At 39.3% G+C, this 22,741-nt stretch overlaps 1 protein-coding gene across 1 annotated transcript; it reads left to right on the forward strand.

Moving 5' to 3' along the window:
* The first annotated feature begins 19,156 nt into the window (after positions 1-19,156).
* Positions 19,157-19,471, forward strand: LOC141673996 (uncharacterized). The gene has a single exon (XM_074480722.1). It carries the CDS (start codon positions 19,157-19,159, stop codon positions 19,469-19,471), a length of 315 nt encoding a protein of 104 aa, XP_074336823.1.
* Positions 19,472-22,741: the final 3,270 nt, after the last annotated feature.

Raw genomic sequence — 22,741 nt, forward strand, 5'->3', positions numbered from 1 at the left:
GTGTGATGAAGAAATAAAGCAAGAGTGAGCCTTACATCTCGCAAGATAATACATAGTGATAACAATAATATAAGTATCTAAATGGATACTTACTAGGATCCTTATCATGTGTAAGATAATTACTTACTAGATATAAGAAAAAAAACAAGGAATGATGTTACCAATACTTCACTACACTTATATCATTTATAAAGCTACTTGAACTACCATCGTTCAAAGTATTATAAGTTTTTTTTTAAAAAAAACAAAACATCCCATAGATGAGACCACAAGTTAAGACTTGAATAGATTCAATCTTTGAAATATTATTGAATGAAATAAAGTTACGAGATACTTTATTTAGTCCCGATATATATATATCCACATATATATATCTCTTTAAACATTTCCTGGAACCTCTGTTATGTAAAGTATGAACAGAGTTTGAAACATCCAATGAATTTTGGAAAGGAAAAGAATTTTGGCATAAACCAGATATCTTGCTGATCAGGCAAAGATACCAATAAGTAACCTTTTCTACTGTAGATGGATGAATTCCTCACCGGTCATCACCCTGGCCGCATTAGGACCTCGCGCTAGACCGTTACCCGGCCCCTCACGCGTTGATGAACTGCCACCCAGCCACTTACACAATAATAGACCGTACCCCGGCCTGTCGCTTATGCCGACTCAATTAGATGGGCTTACTTCCCGAACGTTGGGCAAGTAATCAATTCATTTACCAAAACTGCAACCTCGTTGCGAATATAAAATACACCGCAGAGCCGGATTCCCCAGGTTTTGAGCGAGTATTTAAATCCCCTTAAAAGGAAGATCTTAAATATAAAAAAAAGAGTTTTGGGATCCGCTCTGACTTTTAAAAATCATTTTGAAGACTCGAAAACACTTTAAAGAGTGTTTGGAGTAAAGCTGATTTAATGAAGTAAATCAGTCCCCAGAATATTTAGAAAATGACTGAATATTATTATTTAAATAATATTCCCATAAAGAATAATCTTTATAAAAATAATTGAAGTAGAAGTATTAAAACTTATACTTGAAATAAACATTAAATAACCAAAGATATACTTATATGAAAGTATTATCCTTATTTGAATAATCGAAAATAAGTTTGATTATTGACATCTTATTCTTTAATAAAATAAAGAATATATCTCAGCAAATAATCGGAGTCATAGATCCTCAAATGAATATTCAAATAATATTCATAAATAATATAAAAGAGTCATAAGTCCTCGAATAATATTCGAATAATATTCAGATAAATAAATAAAAGGAGTCATACGCCTTCGACTAATATTCGAAATAATATTCAATAATAAAATAAAGTTAAAGCTATCGAATAATCCTTATTCGATTAATAGTTTGGAAAACTATAACCATATATATATATAAATATAAATATATATATATATATCCATATCCATATATACAAAAATCTACTCGGGATCCTCGACTCCCGGTTTTAGAAAATATTTGCACCTTTGGGTCCCTATACTAAGGGTATATGCAAGATACCGCTATCCTCTAGCATAGGTATTATCAACTGAACCAACAGATATATATTTCAAGAATATGAAATATGCATGCATATATACCATATCACATGCTACAATATATCGCAAGAATTTTCTAAATAACCAACATGCATCTATCGCAAGATAATGCATATACAAGTGTATACATCACAACAACAGTATAACGGGTAGAATACTTGCCTGAGCGACTTGGGGGTGAGAAAGGCTCGGGACGAGTCTGATAACCTATAAACAACAAGTAAGTTGGAATTAAACCAAAGTCACTTGTAAATCTATACCTTAACTAACTTAGATTCTAACGCTTGTTTTGCGCTCACCGATTCGCTTAAGTCACTCGGGTACCCTCGGCTCCACCATTTTTAATAATTTAACCTTTACGAGTTTTAAAGCGATTCTTTCGCGAATGTCTTACCAACTGCCTAACACACTTACCATAAATGTTTCATACATTAATTAACCCTTTTTGGTCTTTAACCTACATTTCAAAGTAAGGCGAGGGAAAAAGTTTCGTTCGCGAAACGCCGTTACTTGAAACGGCCGTTTCTCCTAAATCGTGCATCGGAATCGAACGAACTACATATCAAAACGAAGCTCGTAACATGAGCTATATAATCATGGCAGTGGTCATAATCTAGCAGGGGGTTCTCGGGTCCTAATGCTATGCACAAAAACAGTCCAAAGAAAATCGGACGTTACGACGGCTATGTTTACGCGATTTCCAAATTTTAAACCATACAAAACCAACCACAAACCAACCTCAAATCCAACATACAACCAACCTCCATCCTTATCACATCATAACAACCCCAACCAATTCAATTTAATCATTCATACTTATGCTTAAACTTAACTTTAATCATACTTAAGTTCCTTTAAATCAAAACCACAACAATTACCATTCCATTTCACTACCATTCCAAATCCCAAACTCTAAATCATAACAACAAGCTACAATATCAACCCACTAATCAAAATCATCTTATAATATATAGGAATCTAGGGTTTGGAGATGGTATACCTTCCTTGAAGTGGTGGGTGGAGCTAGGAAGCCTTAAGAAGCTTTGAGAAGTCTTAAGAATGCTTGGATCTTCAAGAAAAACAAGAAAAACTTCAAGTTAAAAACTTGAAAACACTATTCATTGTCTTCTTCTTTGATTAAATGAAGAAGATTGAGAAAGAATTAATGGCTTAAACTCATGATATAGTCCTAACTAAGCATGAAGATGATTAGGGAATTATCTTACCAATTTAGGAAGCTTGGATCTTGGATTTTGAAAAATCTTGCCTTTAAAAAGTAAGAAAGCCGAGAGCAATGAAGAACTAATGCCTTGGTTGCTTTTGATTTTTTGATGAGAATGATTTTTTTACTTGGCTTGGTTGACTTGTTTTGTATTTGATTTAGTCAATTACCTTCTTGCCCTAGAAATTGTGTGGTTACAAAGCTACCACACCTCCTTCCTTCCCATGTCATGCTTATGTCATCCTCATGATGTCATCCTCCCTTCCTTGTCCTCTTTCTATTGGTTGGATGACATCATTCCCACTAATCCCTTTGATTAACTTCCTAATCGTTTGCCTAATGACCGCTGATCTGTTATACGGTTCGCTTAACTTTCGTTCTCGTTTATCGTTTGAAGGATCATACCCGGGATCTTATTACTTAGGTTCCCTTAACCTTTCTTAATACATTATATTCCTTTTTATGATCCTCTATTATAATCCTTTAATTTAAATCCTTTTTATCCTGTTACCTTATACTCAATTCTCTCCGTATCTTGTGGATTTCCGGGAAAAACCAAAGTGTTCGGAATTGGATTCTGACGATCTTTACATACACTTATATACTTCATAGAGTACTAATAATATCCCAGAATATCCATAACAGAACCCCTACATAGTGTGGCGTGAAAAGTTTTCTCATTCAGCTAAAACACTATTCACAAGGGTTACAAAAAGTTGAAAATTTTGGGGTTATTACAGTCTCCCCTCCTTAAAAGGATTCCGTCCCGGAATCAAACAGAAAACAAATGGGGGTACTTTTCTAGCATTGTGCTCTCTAGTTCCCAAGTTGATTCTTCCACATTATGATTCTGCCATAGTACTCTGACTAGCTTGATCACTTTGTTCCGAAGCACCTGCTCCTTCTTATCCATAATCCTTACTGGCTTCTCCACGTAAGTTAGATCTGGCTGCATATCCACCTGCTCGTACTCCACTATGTGCCTGGCATCCCGATGATACCTCCTTAGCATTGACACATGGAACACATTATGAACTTGTTGCAAATTAGGGGGTAGGGCTAGCTCGTAAGCTAACTTTCCAATCCGTCTTAATATCTCAAAAGGTCCAATGTATCTTGGGCTTAGTTTTCCTTTCTTTCCGAACCTCATTAATCCCTTCCAAGGGGATACTTTCAACAGTACTAAGTCCCCTACTTCATATTCCTTGTCCTTTCGGGCTAGGTCTGCATATTTCTTTTGTCTGTCTTGGGCTGCTACAAGTCGCCCTCTGATAAGATCCACTATATCTTTGGTCCTTTGGACCACTTCGGGTCCGAGCATCTTCCGCTCTCCTACTTCATCCCAGTATAAGGGAGATCGACACCTTCTTCCGTACAGGGCCTCATAAGGCGGCATTCCGATGCTAGCATGAAAGCTATTGTTATAAGAAAACTCGATCAACGGCAGGTGATCATCCCAATTTCCTTTAAGGTCTATTGCACAGACTCTCAACATATCCTCTAGTGTCTGGATGGTCCTTTCACTCTGTCCATCCGTTTGGGGATGGTACGCGGTACTCATATTTAACTTGGTCCCCGCACATTCCTGAAAGCTCCTCCAAAATCTGGAGTTGAACCTGGGGTCTCGGTCTGAGACAATGGACGCTGGGACTCCATGTCGCGTCACTATTTCCTTAAGGTAAATGTCCACCAGTCTATCGACTGTGTATCTCTCATTGATAGGAATGAAATGAGCTGACTTTGTCAGTCGGTCTATAATTACCCAAATGGCGTCGTGATTGGCTTTCGTCCTTGGCAAGCCTACAACAAAATCCATCGCTATCTGTTCCCATTTCCATTCGGGAATCTCCAGGGGTCGCAAAAGTCCACTGGGTCTCTGGTGCTCTGCCTTTACTCTTTGGCAAGTCAAACACTTGTTCACCCATTCTGCTACGTCCCTCTTCATGTTGGGCCACCAGTAATATTCCTTCAAATCCCTATACATCTTGGTACTTCCCGGGTGAATGGAATACCTTGAACTATGGCTTTCATCCAAAATCTCATCTTTAAGTTCTTGAACATTCGGAACCCAAATTCGGTAGGAGTACCTCATTATCCCTTTATCATCTTTTTCAGTATGGATCTCCTCTCCAGTCATTGACTCTCTGTCTTCATTCATTATTTTCTCCTGGCACAATCTGATCTTTTCCAATAACTCTGGCTGCATTGAGATCTCAAAAAGCTTTTCAGTTCCGGTTCCGGTTACCTTTACTTCTATTTCCATTCTCTCAAAATCCCTTATCAACTCTTCCGAAGTCGTTATCATTCTGATTCTTTCCTTTCTACTAAGGGCATCAGCCACCACATTGGCTTTCCCTGGATGATAGAGAATCTCACAATCATAGTCCTTGATTAGTTCTAACCATCTCCTCTGGCGCATGTTGAGCTCTTTCTGCGTAAATATGTACTTGAGGCTCTTATGGTCTGTGAAAATCTCGCACTTCTCTCCATACAAGTAGTGCCTCCAAATTTTTAAAGCAAATACTATTGCCGCGAGCTCAAGGTCATGAGTAGGATATCTAACCTCGTATTCCTTCAGTTGTCTCGACGCATACGCAATAACTTTACCGTGCTGCATAAGCACACATCCTAATCCTTTGTGCGACGCGTCACTATATATCACAAAATCTCCTTTTCCGTCCGGCAATGCCAATACCGGAGCCGTTATCAACCTTTTCTTTAATTCCTGAAAACTGTTCTCGCATTTCTCCGTCCATTCAAACTTCTCTGTCTTACGAGTAAGTCGTGTCAAAGGGGCTGCGATCTTCGCAAAGTCCTGTACAAATCTACGATAGTAGCCGGCCAATCCTATGAAACTCCTTACCTCTGTGGGTGTGGTTGGCCTTTCCCAATTTGAGACCGCCTCTATCTTGGAGGGGTCGACCAATACTCCTTCTTTATTGATCACATGTCCTAAAAACTGTACTTCATTCCGCCAGAATTCACACTTCGAGAATTTGGCATATAACTGCTCCTCTCTGAGTATTCCTAGAGCTACCCTCAAATGCTCTGCATGTTCTGCCTTAGTCCTTGAGTAGATCAAAATATCATCGATAAAAACTATCACACACTTGTCCAAGTACTTCTTAAATACTCTATTCATTAAATCCATGAAAGCCGCTGGGGCGTTGGTTAATCCAAAGGACATTACCAAGAACTCATAATGCCCATACCTGGTACGGAACGCTGTCTTGGAAATATCTTCGGGTTTAATCTTTAGTTGGTGATATCCAGTTCTCAGGTCGATCTTGGAAAAATAAGCCGCATCCTTTAGCTGGTCGAACAGATCGTCTATTCTAGGTAATGGGTACCTGTTCTTTATGGTTAGCTTGTTCAACTCTCGATAGTCTATGCACAACCTCATGCTCCCATCTTTCTTCTTAACAAATAAAACTGGTGCTCCCCACGGAGACACACTGGGTCTTATCATACCCTTATCCAAGAGTTCCTGCAATTGGATAGCTAATTCCTTCATTTCTAACGGGGCTAACCGGTAAGGTGCTTTTGAAACTGGCGCCGTCCCTGGGGCCAACTCAATAGCAAATTCAATCACTCTATCGGGTGGTAATCCCGGAAGGTCTTGTGGGAATACATCTTCAAATTCGTTGACTACTGGAATATCTTGTAAGTTGGGCACCTCCTTCTGCGTGTCCACCACATAGGCTAGGTAGGCCTCACTTCCTTTTCGTAGCATCCTTTTGGCCTGAGCCATAGTCAAAAATTTCTGCGTCTGCCTCTTTCCTCTAAATATAACTTCTTTCTTCCCGGGGATATTTAACTTAACTTTCTTCCCTTTACAGTCTATCTGAGCATCGTTGCTAGATAGCCAGTCCATTCCCAAAATCACATCAAACTCCCCTAATTTAAAAGGAATCAGATCAACACTGAAAGATTGCTCCCCTATGCCTATCTCACAGGCGGGGTGAATCTGGTTAACAGGAATAATTTCATGATTGGCTATTTCTACTTGTAAGGGTTCTATCAAGAGTTTAGCCTTAAGTCTTAACTTACGCGCAAAGTCCCTTGATATAAAAGATTTAGTTGCTCCCGAATCAAATAAAACATTTGCACTGACTGAATTTAGAGAAAGGGTACCTGCTATCACATCTGAATCTTTCATAGCATCCTGGACTGTCATGTTGAAAGTCCTTGCAGTAGGTGGCTTATTGGAAGCGGCCCTGCTTGCTCCCGAAGCTGCTGGTTTGTTCATTGGGCATTCCCTCTTCCAATGACCTGGGCGTCCACACAGATGACAATTGGTGGTTGGAACGACGGCAGGGGTTGATGATGGGCACTTATTTGAATAGTGGCCCTCCCGACCGCACTTAAAACAGGTTACTGGCCTTTCTTTACACTCCCCAGTGTGATTCCTTCCACATATGTTACAGGCTGGCAATGGGGGCCGAGACTGGTTGGAATAGGACATTCTTGACTTCTGGCCGCCCTGGCTCACACTCACACTCATTGGTCGCTTAAACCCAGTGTTCCTTCCTGGCAGGGACACTGCTCCTCGATTAAATCTAGTTGGGAAGCTCCTTCCTGCGGAACCTCCACCCATGCTCATACTTTTCCTCTTTATTCCTTTCTTCTCTCTTTCCTTCTGCATCTGTTCACTTCCGACTTCTACAATCGTTGCCTTTTGCACCAGAGTGGCATAGTCCGTAAGCTCAAGGATTGCCACCCTATTCTGAATCCATGGTTTCAGTCCCTGCTGAAACCTCCTAGCTTTCTTTTCCTCGGTGCTCACAAACTCCGGCACAAACCTTGATAACTCAGTAAATTTCGCTTCATACTCTGCTACAGACAAGTTATTCTGCTTTAGCTCCAAGAACTTGAGCTCCATCTGGTTTTCCAAAAACCTCGGGAAATACTTTCCCAGAAACAACTGACTAAATCTCTCCCAGGTTATAATAGCATCTGTCTCCATGTTTTTCTTGGCCTCCCACCAGTAGTTAGCTTCTCCTTTCAGAAGGTAGGTAGCAAATACAGTTTTCTGTGCCTCATCGATACTCAAAATCTCAAAAGATTTCTCCATTTCCTTTAACCATGCCCTTGCCTCAACTGGGTCGGCTGATCCGTGGAACTCAGGGGGCTTAAGGGACTTAAAAGCCCTGAAAGAGTTTGCCACTGCATTGTTACTTCCTTGAGGGGGTGGGTTGGGTTGACGTTCCAAATTCTGCCTTAGGAGTTGCATGAACTGGCTCATGGGATCCATGCCTGGGTTTGGTACTGGTTGCTCAACCTCGGTTTCTCCTTCTTCAGCCTCTATCTCAAATCCCTCAACATCATATGTTTCCTCTTCCTCTTCATACAGGGAGTCATCCTGTTCCACATAATCCTCATCTTCCTCTTCACTGTGTTCTTGGTTTCTATTGTCCTGATTATGGCTTCCCTGGTCCTCAGACCCAGGGTTCGCCCTAGTTCCAATCTTTCTTGGCGGCATGATTCTGATAATAATAAAAACAATTATTGGGAAAATTCAACGTTAGGTCACAATCATATACAACATTATGCCTTGCATAGCTCTTATAATGGGGAGAACGTATATCGCAATTCTATTATTTTAAGAAAGTTCTAATACGAAGGGCAGTAATAATAATGATAAAACAGTGATCCCGTCACTATGGAACTGAACTGAAAGGAAACAAATATATACATAATGCGAGAATACATAGTTTGATCTGGTCAAAAGTACAACAGTGCTACAGTCATCTGTCCCAAAAGTGATACACAAGAGTCTATCTGTCTAGTCAGAAAAATGGATGCTATATACAAGTCAACTATCCCGGAAAATTGGCTCTTACTAAGGCCTCGGCTAACTAGACAACTAGACTATTCCATCATCAATCCTGAATCACACACCGGAGCGGGTCAGCTCCCAAACCCTTTCTATCGCACGACGGAGGATATAGTCGGCCTGCCGCCTGGAGATCCTACCATGCCTGTCCCCCTGGAGAGATCTGAGTCTCGCTCGGGACGTGAGCTCTATCCCCGTAAGCTCCCTCCTCAAGGATCGGGGTATAGAAGCCCTAGTCTCATAAGCTCGGGTACGCCTACCCGCCCTCTCTGCATCCAACTCCCTCCTGGCCTCATCTAGTCGGCCCTCGGCAACAGCCACTCGGGTCCTCAATACATCCTGAACATATCCATGAGCTAACGAAGACTGCCTGTGGGCAGGGTCAAGAGGTGGTGAATCCGGAGCCGCTGAGGGTGCCTCCTCGGTCTGCCTAGGCTCGGAAGTATGGGTCTCTGAGCTGTCATCATCAGGAATCCAAGATAGTGGTGGAGGGGTAGGGGCTCTGACCACCGGAAGTGTGGGTAAAGGGATACCAGCATACACTACCATAGATCCAACACGCTCCTCAGCTACTGGGACCTCAACCGGGTCCTCCTCATCTGTAATAGCAATAACCTCTGTCTCTGACTCCTCTGAGGGGTCCTCCTCCATCTCAGGCTCCTCCTGATCCTCAACATCTAGCAATGCCTCATCATGCTCACGCTCGAACATCTCAGGGTCCTCTATCTCAGGCGCCTACACATTAAACGAGCTAAGTTACTATCATGATACTTATAAGGGTTCCCGTAAGGGTTTTAACTGTCAGCACTACTTTAAGTAGTCCGACCATGAACTTGGCAAGAGTTCTTATTATCTTTGTGAGTTTGTTATTATATCGTCGCATCATCTCTGAGGTTTATAACGCTTAGCTCTGATACCATTTCTGTAACACCCCCAGATCCGGGGTCGGGGATCCGGGTTGTCACGGTCTTTCTTTCCACAATATCACTTCACTTAATTAATAATAAATAACCTCATGCTGTGACCCCACCCTAACACACACCACAACCCGTTATAGTCTCAGAGATGAAATTGAAATAAGTACAAGTCTTTGAATCCACCATTTAAAATTATTACAACCCAAAATGATTACTTGATAATTTACAGTTAATTGCCATTATCTGCCACAAGTTATAATTATACATAATTTGATTCTCAAAAGTAGATGGTCTGAACTACAATGGATCTACCTCTGCAGCTATAGCAGCTACAACATCATCGGGAAGACGCGGGACGCTTCCCACGCGCTTGCGCTGGGTCTGCTGGAGTCTGGCCATCTCTCCTAACTGTTGTTGTGTGATGAAGAAATAAAGCAAGAGTGAGCCTTACATCTCGCAAGATAATACATAGTGATAACAATAATATAAGTATCTAAATGGATACTTACTAGGATCCTTATCATGTGTAAGATAATTACTTACTAGATATAAGAAAAAAAACAAGGAATGATGTTACCAATACTTCACTACACTTATATCATTTATAAAGCTACTTGAACTACCATCGTTCAAAGTATTATAAGTTTTTTTTAAAAAAAAACAAAACATCCCATAGATGAGACCACAAGTTAAGACTTGAATAGATTCAATCTTTGAAATATTATTGAATGAAATAAAGTTACGAGATACTTTATTTAGTCCCGATATATATATATCCACATATATATATCTCTTTAAACATTTCCTGGAACCTCTGTTATGTAAAGTATGAACAGAGTTTGAAACATCCAATGAATTTTGGAAAGGAAAAGAATTTTGGCATAAACCAGATATCTTGCTGATCAGGCAAAGATACCAATAAGTAACCTTTTCTACTGTAGATGGATGAATTCCTCACCGGTCATCACCCTGGCCGCATTAGGACCTCGCGCTAGACCGTTACCCGGCCCCTCACGCGTTGATGGACTGCCACCCAGCCACTTACACAATAATAGACCGTACCCCGGCCTGTCGCTTATGCCGACTCAATTAGATGGGCTTACTTCCCGAACGTTGGGCAAGTAATCAATTCATTTACCAAAACTGCAACCTCGTTGCGAATATAAAATACACCGCAGAGCCGGATTCCCCAGGTTTTGAGCGAGTATTTAAATCCCCTTAAAAGGAAGATCTTAAATATAAAAAAAAAAGAGTTTTGGGATCCGCTCTGACTTTTAAAAATCATTTTGAAGACTCGAAAACACTTTAAAGAGTGTTTGGAGTAAAGCTGATTTAATGAAGTAAATCAGTCCCCAGAATATTTAGAAAATGACTGAATATTATTATTTAAATAATATTCCCATAAAGAATAATCTTTATAAAAATAATTGAAGTAGAAGTATTAAAACTTATACTTGAAATAAACATTAAATAACCAAAGATATACTTATATGAAAGTATTATCCTTATTTGAATAATCGAAAATAAGTTTGATTATTGACATCTTATTCTTTAATAAAATAAAGAATATATCTCAGCAAATAATCGGAGTCATAGATCCTCAAATGAATATTCAAATAATATTCATAAATAATATAAAAGAGTCATAAGTCCTCGAATAATATTCGAATAATATTCAGATAAATAAATAAAAGGAGTCATACGCCTTCGACTAATATTCGAAATAATATTCAATAATAAAATAAAGTTAAAGCTATCGAATAATCCTTATTCGATTAATAGTTTGGAAAACTATAACCATATATATATATAAATATATATATATATATATATATATATATATCCATATCCATATATACAAAAATCTACTCGGGATCCTCGACTCCCGGTTTTAGAAAATATTTGCACCTTTGGGTCCCTATACTAAGGGTATATGCAAGATACCGCTATCCTCTAGCATAGGTATTATCAACTGAACCAACAGATATATATTTCAAGAATATGAAACAGGCATGCATATATACCATATCACATGCTACAATATATCGCAAGAATTTGCTAAATAACCAACATGCATCTATCGCAAGATAATGCATATACAAGTGTATACATCACAACAACAGTATAACGGGTAGAATACTTGCCTGAGCGACTTGGGGGTGAGAAAGGCTCGGGACGAGTCTGATAACCTATAAACAACAAGTAAGTTGGAATTAAACCAAAGTCACTTGTAAATCTATACCTTAACTAACTTAGATTCTAACGCTTGTTTTGCGCTCACCGATTCGCTTAAGTCACTCGGGTACCCTCGGCTCCACCATTTTTAATAATTTAACCTTTACGAGTTTTAAAGCGATTCTTTCGCGAATGTCTTACCAACTGCCTAACACACTTACCATAAATGTTTCATACATTAATTAACCCTTTTTGGTCTTTAACCTACATTTCAAAGTAAGGCGAGGGAAAAAGTTTCGTTCGCGAAACGCCGTTACTTGAAACGGCCGTTTCTCCTAAACCGTGCATCGGAATCGAACGAACTACATATCAAAACGAAGCTCGTAACATGAGCTATATAATCATGGCAGTGGTCATAATCTAGCAGGGGGTTCTCGGGTCCTAATGCTATGCACAAAAACAGTCCAAAGAAAATCGGACGTTACGACGGCTATGTTTACGCGATTTCCAAATTTTAAACCATACAAAACCAACCACAAACCAACCTCAAATCCAACATACAACCAACCTCCATCCTTATCACATCATAACAACCCCAACCAATTCAATTTAATCATTCATACTTATGCTTAAACTTAACTTTAATCATACTTAAGTTCCTTTAAATCAAAACCACAACAATTACCATTCCATTTCACTACCATTCCAAATCCCAAACTCTAAATCATAACAACAAGCTACAATATCAACCCACTAATCAAAATCATCTTATAATATATAGGAATCTAGGGTTTGGAGATGGTATACCTTCCTTGAAGTGGTGGGTGGAGCTAGGAAGCCTTAAGAAGCTTTGAGAAGTCTTAAGAATGCTTGGATCTTCAAGAAAAACAAGAAAAACTTCAAGTTAAAAACTTGAAAACACTATTCATTGTCTTCTTCTTTGATTAAATGAAGAAGATTGAGAAAGAATTAATGGCTTAAACTCATGATATAGTCCTAACTAAGCATGAAGATGATTAGGGAATTATCTTACCAATTTAGGAAGCTTGGATCTTGGATTTTGAAAAATCTTGCCTTTAAAAAGTAAGAAAGCCGAGAGCAATGAAGAACTAATGCCTTGGTTGCTTTTGATTTTTTGATGAGAATGATTTTTTTACTTGGCTTGGTTGACTTGTTTTGTATTTGATTTAGTCAATTACCTTCTTGCCCTAGAAATTGTGTGGTTACAAAGCTACCACACCTCCTTCCTTCCCATGTCATGCTTATGTCATCCTCATGATGTCATCCTCCCTTCCTTGTCCTCTTTCTATTGGTTGGATGACATCATTCCCACTAATCCCTTTGATTAACTTCCTAATCGTTTGCTAATGACCGCTGATCTGTTATACGGTTCACTTAACTTTCGTTCTCGTTTATCGTTTGAAGGATCATACCCGGGATCTTATTACTTAGGTTCCCTTAACCTTTCTCAATACATTATATTCCTTTTTATGATCCTCTATTATAATCCTTTAATTTAAATCCTTTTTATCCTGTTACCTTATACTCAATTCTCTCCGTATCTTATGGATTTCCGGGAAAAACCAAAGTGTTCGGAATTGGATTCTGACGATCTTTACATACACTTATATACTTCATAGAGTACTAATAATATCCCAGAATATCCATAACAGAACCCCTACATAGTGTGGCATGAAAAGTTTTCTCATTCAGCTAAAACACTATTCACAAGGGTTACAAAAAGTTGAAAATTTTGGGGTTATTACATAAGGAATCAATTTCCTGCATTATAGGACCCAAAGTCCACTCTAAATCTGAGACTTGTCCACCAAGTCTCCTAACCCTAATCCAATTCCAAGGTATCCCATGCCTATATAAGGGGTCTCACCCCGCAAATCAGAACTACATTTTTTGACTTGATCCTTGGTAAACAGCAAGGTACGTAGGCATCTTGTGAAAGGCAGATCAAGTCACGAAACAAGTCAAATCGAGCCTCAAAGATCACGAACCCTAGCAGTAAATACACCCTAGTTTTTAATCCCTAACATTTGGCACCGTTTATGAAAAAGTATAACGACAACCATGGTGAACACACGGAGCAGAAACAACGCACTTGAAGGAACACCTGCTGGGACAACCCAAATAATTTCGTCAGTGGTGGAGATACCCCCACATTTAACCTACGCCTCCCCCCAAGGAGGAACTCTGGTGGGAGCAACCGAGGCACAACCTCAAGGGATGAATACCCCGAGTCTTCAAGGGAAGAATCCTTAATTTCAGCAACTACAAGTGCCTATAAACCCTCAACCCGTTGGGTATGAGTATTCAATAATTGCGCCCATAAACCCCCTTATGGGATGCCCCTATACCCAGAGGTTGGAGGGAGTGGGCACTCCAATCGGAGGGAAGCACAAGGACAGACACCCCATTATATACGTGGTTTAGCTCATATTCTGAAGGACCAGGAATTCTATGGACCTTAGACTGAAAGAGACTCCGAATCTTCGAACGACAATGTAGCTCTGAGAAGGAGGTGTGTTTGTAAAGAACCAATACATGATGCTAACCAACGCCCCAGAACCACACGAGGGAACTAGAGATGAGTTATTTAAGTTGTCTTTAGCTAAGCGACCCCCTAAAAGTATGTTGCAGCTCCAAGATAGGGCAGGGAAGTATATCAATGTGGAGGAAAGTATGAGGAAGACGGTAGTGAACAACGAGCCCGTTGGTGGCAAGAAGCGAAAGACTGATCTGGAATATAATGCTAAGGACAAGTATCCTAGAACCGAGAAAGACGTAGATTCAACCCCAAAGAAGGGAGGACCTGGACAAAAGTTCACCGAATATGCTAAGTTGAATGCCCCTAGGAGCCAGATCCTAATGGAAATTGAGAGAGATAGGGATGTTCATTGGCCCAAACCATTGAAGGTTGATCCTACTAAGCTAGATAAGAGAAAATATTATAGATTTCACAAGGATGTTGGTCATTACAACGATGAATGTAGACAACTGAAGGATGAAATTGAATTCCTTATTCGAAAAGGAAGGCTGAGCAAGTATACATGGGATGGAGGAGATAGTAATAACAGTGAAAGAAAGAACTTTGATGATTGTAGAAAGGATCAGGATGATCAAGGGAGAAACCCCCAACCCCGAGGGCCAATAATAAACACAATCTTTGGGGGACCTTAGCCCTGAGGGCCAGTAATAAACACGATTTTTGGAGGACCAATTGTTGTTGGAGTGTCTAAAAACTCAAGGAAAACTTATACCAGAGAAGTCATGCACATAGTGGGGGAAGCTCTGAAAAGAGCCAAGACCGGAGTAGCAATGGTATTTGATGATTTTGACTTGGAAGGGTTCAAGTTTCCTCATGATGATCCCCTAGTCATAAAACCCATAATAGGGAATAGTCCGGTGATGGTAGACAATGGAGCGTCGGTAGACATATTACTCTATGATACCTTCCAAAGGATGGGTTACAATGATTCTCAATTAACCCTAACTGGTATGTTGATATATGGTTTCACTGGAGTGGAGTGCCCTGTGGAAGGGATAATTCAGTTGCCTTTGACTATGGGTCAGGAACCTAGAGAAGCAACACAGATGTTGAACTTTGTAGTGGTAAAGGCTGGTTCAAGTTATAATGCAATCATGGGAAGAATGGGAATACATGCTTTCAAGGCAGTCCCCTCTTCTTACCATTTAGTGATAAAGTTTCCCATCCGGAACGAGATTGGAGAAGAGAGAGGAGATCAAAACATGGCAAGGAGTTGTTATGTAGCCTCCCTTAGGTCTGATAGAGTTGGGGGCAAGTTTTGCCTTTTGAAGATTTGGATATTCGCGAGAATGATGAGAAAAGAGAGAGCCAGCAGAAGACTTGATTCCGATCCCTTTGGCTCCCGAGGATCCTGAGAAAGTGACTTTTATTGGAGCATCACTGAAGGATCCCCTTAGAGGGAAGTTGGTTAGGTTTTTACAAGAAAATAGTGATGTATTCACATGGTCAGCGACTGATATGCCCGACATAGACCCGAAATTGATCACTCACAAATTGGGCGTAGATCCAAATTGAAAGACCGTGAAGCAAAAGAAAAGGAGTTTTTCCCCTGAGAGGCAGGAGGCAATAAAGCAAGAAGTAGAAAAGCTCCTAGAGGCTGGTTTCATTGAAGAGGTAAAATTTCTGGAATGGTTAGTAAATCCTAAGGAATGGTAATGGAAAGTGGAGAATGTGCATGGATTTCACTGATCTGAACGATGCATGCCCGAAGGATTGTTTTCCGTAACCAAGGATAGATACATTGATAGATGCGACCGCTGGTCACGAGATGTTGAGCTTTATGGATGGATTCAGTGGATACAATCAGATCAAGATGCATAAGGATGACATCCCAAAGGTATCATTCATCACTGACTTTGGTGTTTTTTGTTATCTTGTTATGGCGTTTGGTCTCAAGAATGCAGGAGCTACCTATCAAAGGTTGGTGAATAAAATTTTAAAGATCTTATTAGAAAAATAATGGAAATATATGTAGATGACATGTTAGTCAAGATTCTTAGGAACATTGACCATATAACCCATTTGAGGGAAGCCTTTGAGGTCCCGAGATACCACAAAATGATGTTAAATCCCACAAAGTATGCTTTCAGAGTGGGATCAGGAAAGTTTTTGAGATTGATGGTCTCCAAGAGAGGAATTGAGGCAAATCCTGATAAGATAAAGGTCATTTTGGACATGGAGCCTCCAGGAACTATCAAAGATGTTCAGAAACTCACCGGAAGGGTTGCTGTCTTAGGACGATTTATCTCCAAATCTGGAGACAAGTGCTTGCCATTCTTTAAATCCTTGAAGAAAATAAAATATTTCATATGGACTAAGGAAAGTCAAGAAGTGTTTGAAGGGTTGAATAAATACATGGTCCAAGCCTCGTTGGTGGCCAAACCAGACCTGAACGAAACTTTGTACTTATATTTGGCCGTTTCATAAAATGCCTTAAGCGTTGTATTGATAGAGGAGGATCTTAAAATCCAGAAACCCATATACTATGTTAGTAAGATTCTTCACGGGGCTGAGTTGAATTATAAAGTTATTGAAAAGTTTGCTTTAGCCCTAGTGATGGCCTTAAGGAAGTTGTGTCCTTATTTTCAAGCTCAAAAGATTTAGTTGTTAACGAAATAGCCTTTGAGAAACATCATCCACGACCCTAAAGCCAGTGGAAGGTTGATTAAATTAGACATTGAGCTGGGAAAATTTGACATAAAGTCTAATCCATGAACAGCGACAAAAGCCTAGGCCTTGGCTGACTTCATGGTTGAATGTACCATCCCCAACCAAGAAGTCGTGGGCAGGGAGATACAGAACCTCAGGGCATGGAGGAAAAAGAAAATGCTAAGGTCGATGTGTTATCCAAATTTTCCTCATCAGAAATAGAGGAAAGCTCTGGGAGCGTGTACTTTCGTGTTTTAAAAATATGGAGCAAATACATCAAGTTAATTGCCCCCATAGGACTTGAAGGGTCATGGATAGATCTTATTAAGGCTCATCTGCAAACCAGATGGCTTCCTAACGGTGCAGTAGAAGCGAGAAAGTTGTCTGTATGGGATCTAAGATACTCTCTAATTGATGGGATTCTTTATAAAAGATCTTTTATAATTCCTTATTTAAGATGTCTTAGGCCAGATGAGGCTAAACTTATTTTGGAGGAAGTACATGACACTACACCATATATGGCCTATCTCAACGCCCCTTTTCAAGAATGTTACCCAATATGTTATCCTAGAAATGGTACTCATAAGCTAATTTAACATTGTATATTTTGTGTTACCTTAGCAAAAAACGTGATGTTGCATTAGGTAAAAAGTGTTCCAACTTGTAACATTTTTGTCAAAGTGTTACCTTAGAGTATTAAAACATAAATATAATATGGCATGCTTGATGTCTTGAATCAGTTCAAAAGAGGATTTGCATGTAAGTATTTTGAAGTTTTCCTTGTTCAAGTGTTATATGGAAATTTTCCTTATTTAAGTTTTGGATATTAAATTAGTTGGTTTAATTAGTTATATTTACTGTTATTTTTGAGGTTGTAAACTTGAGATGGTTGTAGTTTGTAAATTAGTTGGTTTAATTAGTTATGTTTATTGTTATTTGCTAGTTCGATTTCTTGCTTGCAAATAACTTAGTTAATATTTCAGGGAACAAAGAAAGCTTACAAGAGAAAGCTTTGCATGTATTAAATGAGAAAGGGCCAGATGATGATGGAGTCGAGGAGAAACTGAAGTAAATTCAAGTATTAGCTTCTAGTAGTACTTTTTAAAATATATAATCCTTGGTTGTTCTTAAGTAAAGAATGTGAACTAATTTATAGTTAGTTTGGCCATTTAATTTGGTTGTATATTTGGATATTTAATGTTTGGGTTGGATGCATTATTTTGCAGTTATGAAACTGAATAATTGGGATTCTTCAGTTTACAAATAAGCATTTCAATTTGTTTGTGCTAAAGTGTTATAATAGCCTCCTAAACTGTTACCATATTATGTTTAAAATGTTTTATCAGGCTACTTATAATGTTACAACAACTTCTCAAAGTGTTACATTAGGTTCTATGGGCCTACTTGCCACGTCATCAAGACAACTCAGCACTGTGGGCCCCACACTTGCCATGTCAGCTAGTGGGTCCCATCATGGGGTCCACTTTTTAAAACATTTTAAAATTCTAAGGTAACATAAAAAATAAGTTACAACTAATCTCTCTTTCTGTTGCATTAGCAAGCTAAGGCAACATATAAACAAGTTAAAATACGATGTTGCCTTAGGCACCAAAGATGTTACCTTAGACCCTAAGGCAACATGGAAAAACCTATCATTAAGAAAATGTTACCTAAGCTTAAAAGTGGGACAAGATCAACATATTTACCCCCTAATGCAACATTTTTTTGGTGTTATAGTAGGCATTTTATGGTGTAGTGTGAGGGTATATGTGGCCAACACTTGGGGGGCAGGTCCTTAGCCCACAAAATTACTCGTTTAGGCTTCTATTGGCCAGAAATGATGGCTGACGCCAAATGATATGTAAAGAGGTGTGATCATTGCCAAAAACATGCCCCTGTAGTAAGGCAACCTCCCGAAATGCTTACTTCCATAAACTCCCCAATCCCATTTGCTATATGGGGAATGGATATTCTCAGGCCTTTCCCAATGGCCACTGCTCAAAGGAAGTTCTTCATTGTAGCAATTGATTACTTTACCAAGTGGATTGGAGCTAAGCCCCTGGCAAAGATTACGACTAAGCAAGTCGCTCAGTTCCTGTTGGAGAATATTATGTGCAGGTTCGGGATTCCCCGAATCTTGGTGCTGACAAGGAATATAATTCAATAATGAAGAGTTCAGGAAGTATTGTGAAGAGAACGAAATTGACTTGAGGTTCATTTCTGTTGCTCACCCTCAAGCTAATGGGAAAGCAGAGGTTGAAAAATCAGATCATTCTAGATGGGTTAAAGAAGAGGACTGAAAAGTCCAGAAATAATTGGGTGGATGAAATACTTCCAATAATTTATGCCTACAGGACCACATATAGAGTTAATACAGGAACAACACCATTCAGGCTAGCATATGGGGTAGAAGTGGTCGTTCCAGTGGAGATATCACATTTATCTCCAAGGATCCAAGCATATAATGCTGAAGAAAATGAAGAGGGGAAAAGGTTAGCCATGGACTTGATAGATGAAGTACGAGATGGAGCGCATGCAAAGATCATGGAATATTAGAAAAAACCTCTTTTTACTACAACCTGAGGGTGAAAGAGAGATTCTTCAAGCAAGGAGATTTGGTCCTAAGAAAGGTGGAAGCTTCTGAAATAGGGCAGAAATGAAAGCTTCCCCCAAATTGGGAAGGGTCGTACAAGGTTAAGAGCTTTCAAGGAAGAGGATCTTACAAATTGGAGACCATGGATGGGGAAGAAGTACCTCGGACTTGGCATGCTCAAAACCTGAAGGTTTACTACATATAGTTCGTTGTTACAATGGTGGTAACAAGGTTCAAAAGCACTGTGAATCTTTGCTTGCTTAGGGTTTTATATCTTAGTTTTAGTAGGATTTACATTTTAGTTGGTGACTATCAGGGGCAAACCCATTTTATGTAAATTTTTGAAAACCAAGTTATGTTTCAGAGTAAAAGATATTCTAGACTTTGAAAAACCATATTATATTCTTGTGTTAAAGTTATTTTAGACTTTGGAAGACCAAGTCTTATTCCCATTATTCAATGCATGACTCTTAGAACTATGTAGTTCGGGTTAATAATCTATTTCCTTGAAAGTACAAACTCCTAAAGTACTTGGAAAATTAAAGGGAAGCAGCTAAATAAGGCAAGGAAAATGACATAAATAAACCCCGAGGGGTAATAAGTTCAAGATATAACAAGTTAATACATAAATCTAGAAATAGATAAAAATCTACTCATCCCTGGCAGGATCATCCTTATCCTTCTCTACTTCAGTGTGACCCTCATCTGCATTAGCATAAGTCTCTGCATTCTTTGCTGGGGAGGAAGGAGGAGAAGTAGTGCTAGGATCAAGGATGCGATCTTCTTGCATATGGAAGTTAAAGAGAGTGTCCAAGCTGTCCTCAGTCTCTGGATGCTCAGGACTAATAAAATCCATGGCTTCTATCAAGCCAGGATGCTTCTCAGCCACATCCTTCACTACAGCATCCCAACCTTACATAAACTGGATGGGAAAGAGACCCTCATCATGAATGTTCATCAAATCCTTGAACTTTTGGGAGTCCGTATACTCATCGATGAGTGTTTCCTTATCACTCCGGAGTTTAACCAGCTTGACATGGGCCTTAGACAACTCTTCATCTTTATTCTTCAGCTTCTTCTCGAGGACCCTATCTCTCTCTTTCCATTTTTCATCTCCTTTTCAAACTAATCTGAATTCCCCTTCCAAGACCTAGCCTGGTGAAGGGCCTCCTGGAAATAGGTGTTGCTCTAAAAAGGAGGGTTTATTAAGAATTTAAAATGAAAAAGAGATTTTAATTAAAGGAAAAAAGAGAAATATTACCGAAGCTTGAGCTTGAGAACCCATAAGCTCAATGGTCTCTATGTCACTCCCTGTCACAAAGTCAATAAAATCTTGAGGAGTAATGGAGTGATAGGACCAATCCTTAGCATGTTTGGTGGACCCTAACACTGTGTCGCTTCTTCTAAAGCCCCAGTTGGGCCTAAAAAAATGCCCCTTGAGTGGGGAATCAACATCATCCCCTACTAAAACCTGTGGGACGTGAGGCTTTATGAATGAAGGGCCATCGGGCTTGCCCCTTGTTAATGTTGTTATTGGCCTCGCAAGATGAAAAATAAATATTGAAGCCCTTGAGTAATTAAGGCATAACAGAGTATAAAGAAGAAAAAAATAGATAGATTTATCCCTATCAGTGGAATGAGACAGACCAACTTTATTAGGGAAAACTCCTCTAAAAGGGTCCAAGTGTCTGTTTGACCGTTATACGTGATAAGGACTTGATAAGTGACCTCCTCTTCATCAGTTAGTCTAATACTAGAAGGGCTATCATCGACTACTTTGCAAAAGGGCCTACGAAAAAGATTGGCCCAATCGCCTCCGGCCCAAGTCAGTCTAACAAATTCGTCTCTCCATTTTGGGTTGTTCTCAACTATGGAGTTACCATAAAAATGTGGGGAATTTTGGGCCTTTGACGTATTAAAACTCAGCTCGGTTGAGTTAAAGAACTATTATAGAATTGGAATATCTTCCTAAAATTGGAAACAGAAAGGGGGAATTTATTCCTGAGACATAAAACCATAAAACAAATAATGTTCCTCCATGCATTAGGGGGGAGTGGATAAGGGTTTATTTGCACATCTGCAAGGAGACGCGGGATGAATTCATTAAAAGGGAATCTAAGACCTACAACTAGGGCTCCCCGATAAGTGAAAATAGTATCCCCCTCCCAGTTACAGGTCCTATCACCAGGGACAACCGGAGTAATCCTAAGGTTAGAAGGGAGTTTGTACAGGGTGTTTTAATATTCTATCCTACCATCTAACTCATGGAAAGTATTACCATGATTGTAAGAATCTAAATCAGAAAGAGATGGATATCATCCCCTCTAGTATTAATCATGTCTAAGAGAGAAGTATAAGGAGAGCGTATTTGAATAGCGGTACCTCTTTTAGGAGTGTTCATCTTTGCCATCCTAGTAAGGTCGCGATCCGCCATTGATGTTCTTGTGAAGGAGGCTTGAAACTCAGAAAATGGTTGAAGGTGGTGGAGCGACGGTGGCAAATAACACCGGAAATCGCCTTTCTAATAGAGAAAGTCAAGAGAAATTTGAGAGAAAGTTTGTAAGTGAGAAGTGAAATGAGGAATCCTGCTTCTCACCACACTTATATAGCAGAATATTGGGAAATGAATCGGCAAAAGCCCATTGAAGCACGACCCAATTAAGGAAGGCCCGCGAAAAAGACACTTCTGGGACAATCTAGAAGGTTGGAAGGAATTTGAAATGTCCATAATTGACCAGGGTTCTGATCGATGAAAAAGTGATTTTAATCGAATGTTTGTTCGACTAAAGTGGTAAAAAATTATATAAGTCGATCAGAATCCTGATCAATGAAAAAAGTGATTTTAATTGAATATTTGTTCGACTAAAGTGGTAAAAAATCATATAAGTCGACCAGAATCATGATCAATGAAAAAAGTGATTTTGATCGAATATTTGTTCGACTAAAGTGGTAAAAAATCATATAATTCGATCAGCATCCTGATCTAATCGATCAGGAATCCTGGTCAAAATCCAATTAGATCATAGTGTCGGAAATAGAGATAAGTCGATCAGCGTCCTAATCTAATCGATCAGGAATCCTGGTCAAATCCAATTAGACCACGGTGTCGAAAATAGAGATAAATCAATCAGTGTTCTAATCTAATCGATCAGGAATCCTGGTCGAAATACAATTAAAGCACAGTGTCGAAAATAGAGATAGGTCGATCAGTGTCCTGATCTAATCGATCAGGA

This window comes from Apium graveolens, chromosome 7 (assembly GCF_009905375.1).
Source record: "Apium graveolens cultivar Ventura chromosome 7, ASM990537v1, whole genome shotgun sequence".
Lineage (NCBI taxonomy): Eukaryota > Viridiplantae > Streptophyta > Magnoliopsida > Apiales > Apiaceae > Apium > Apium graveolens.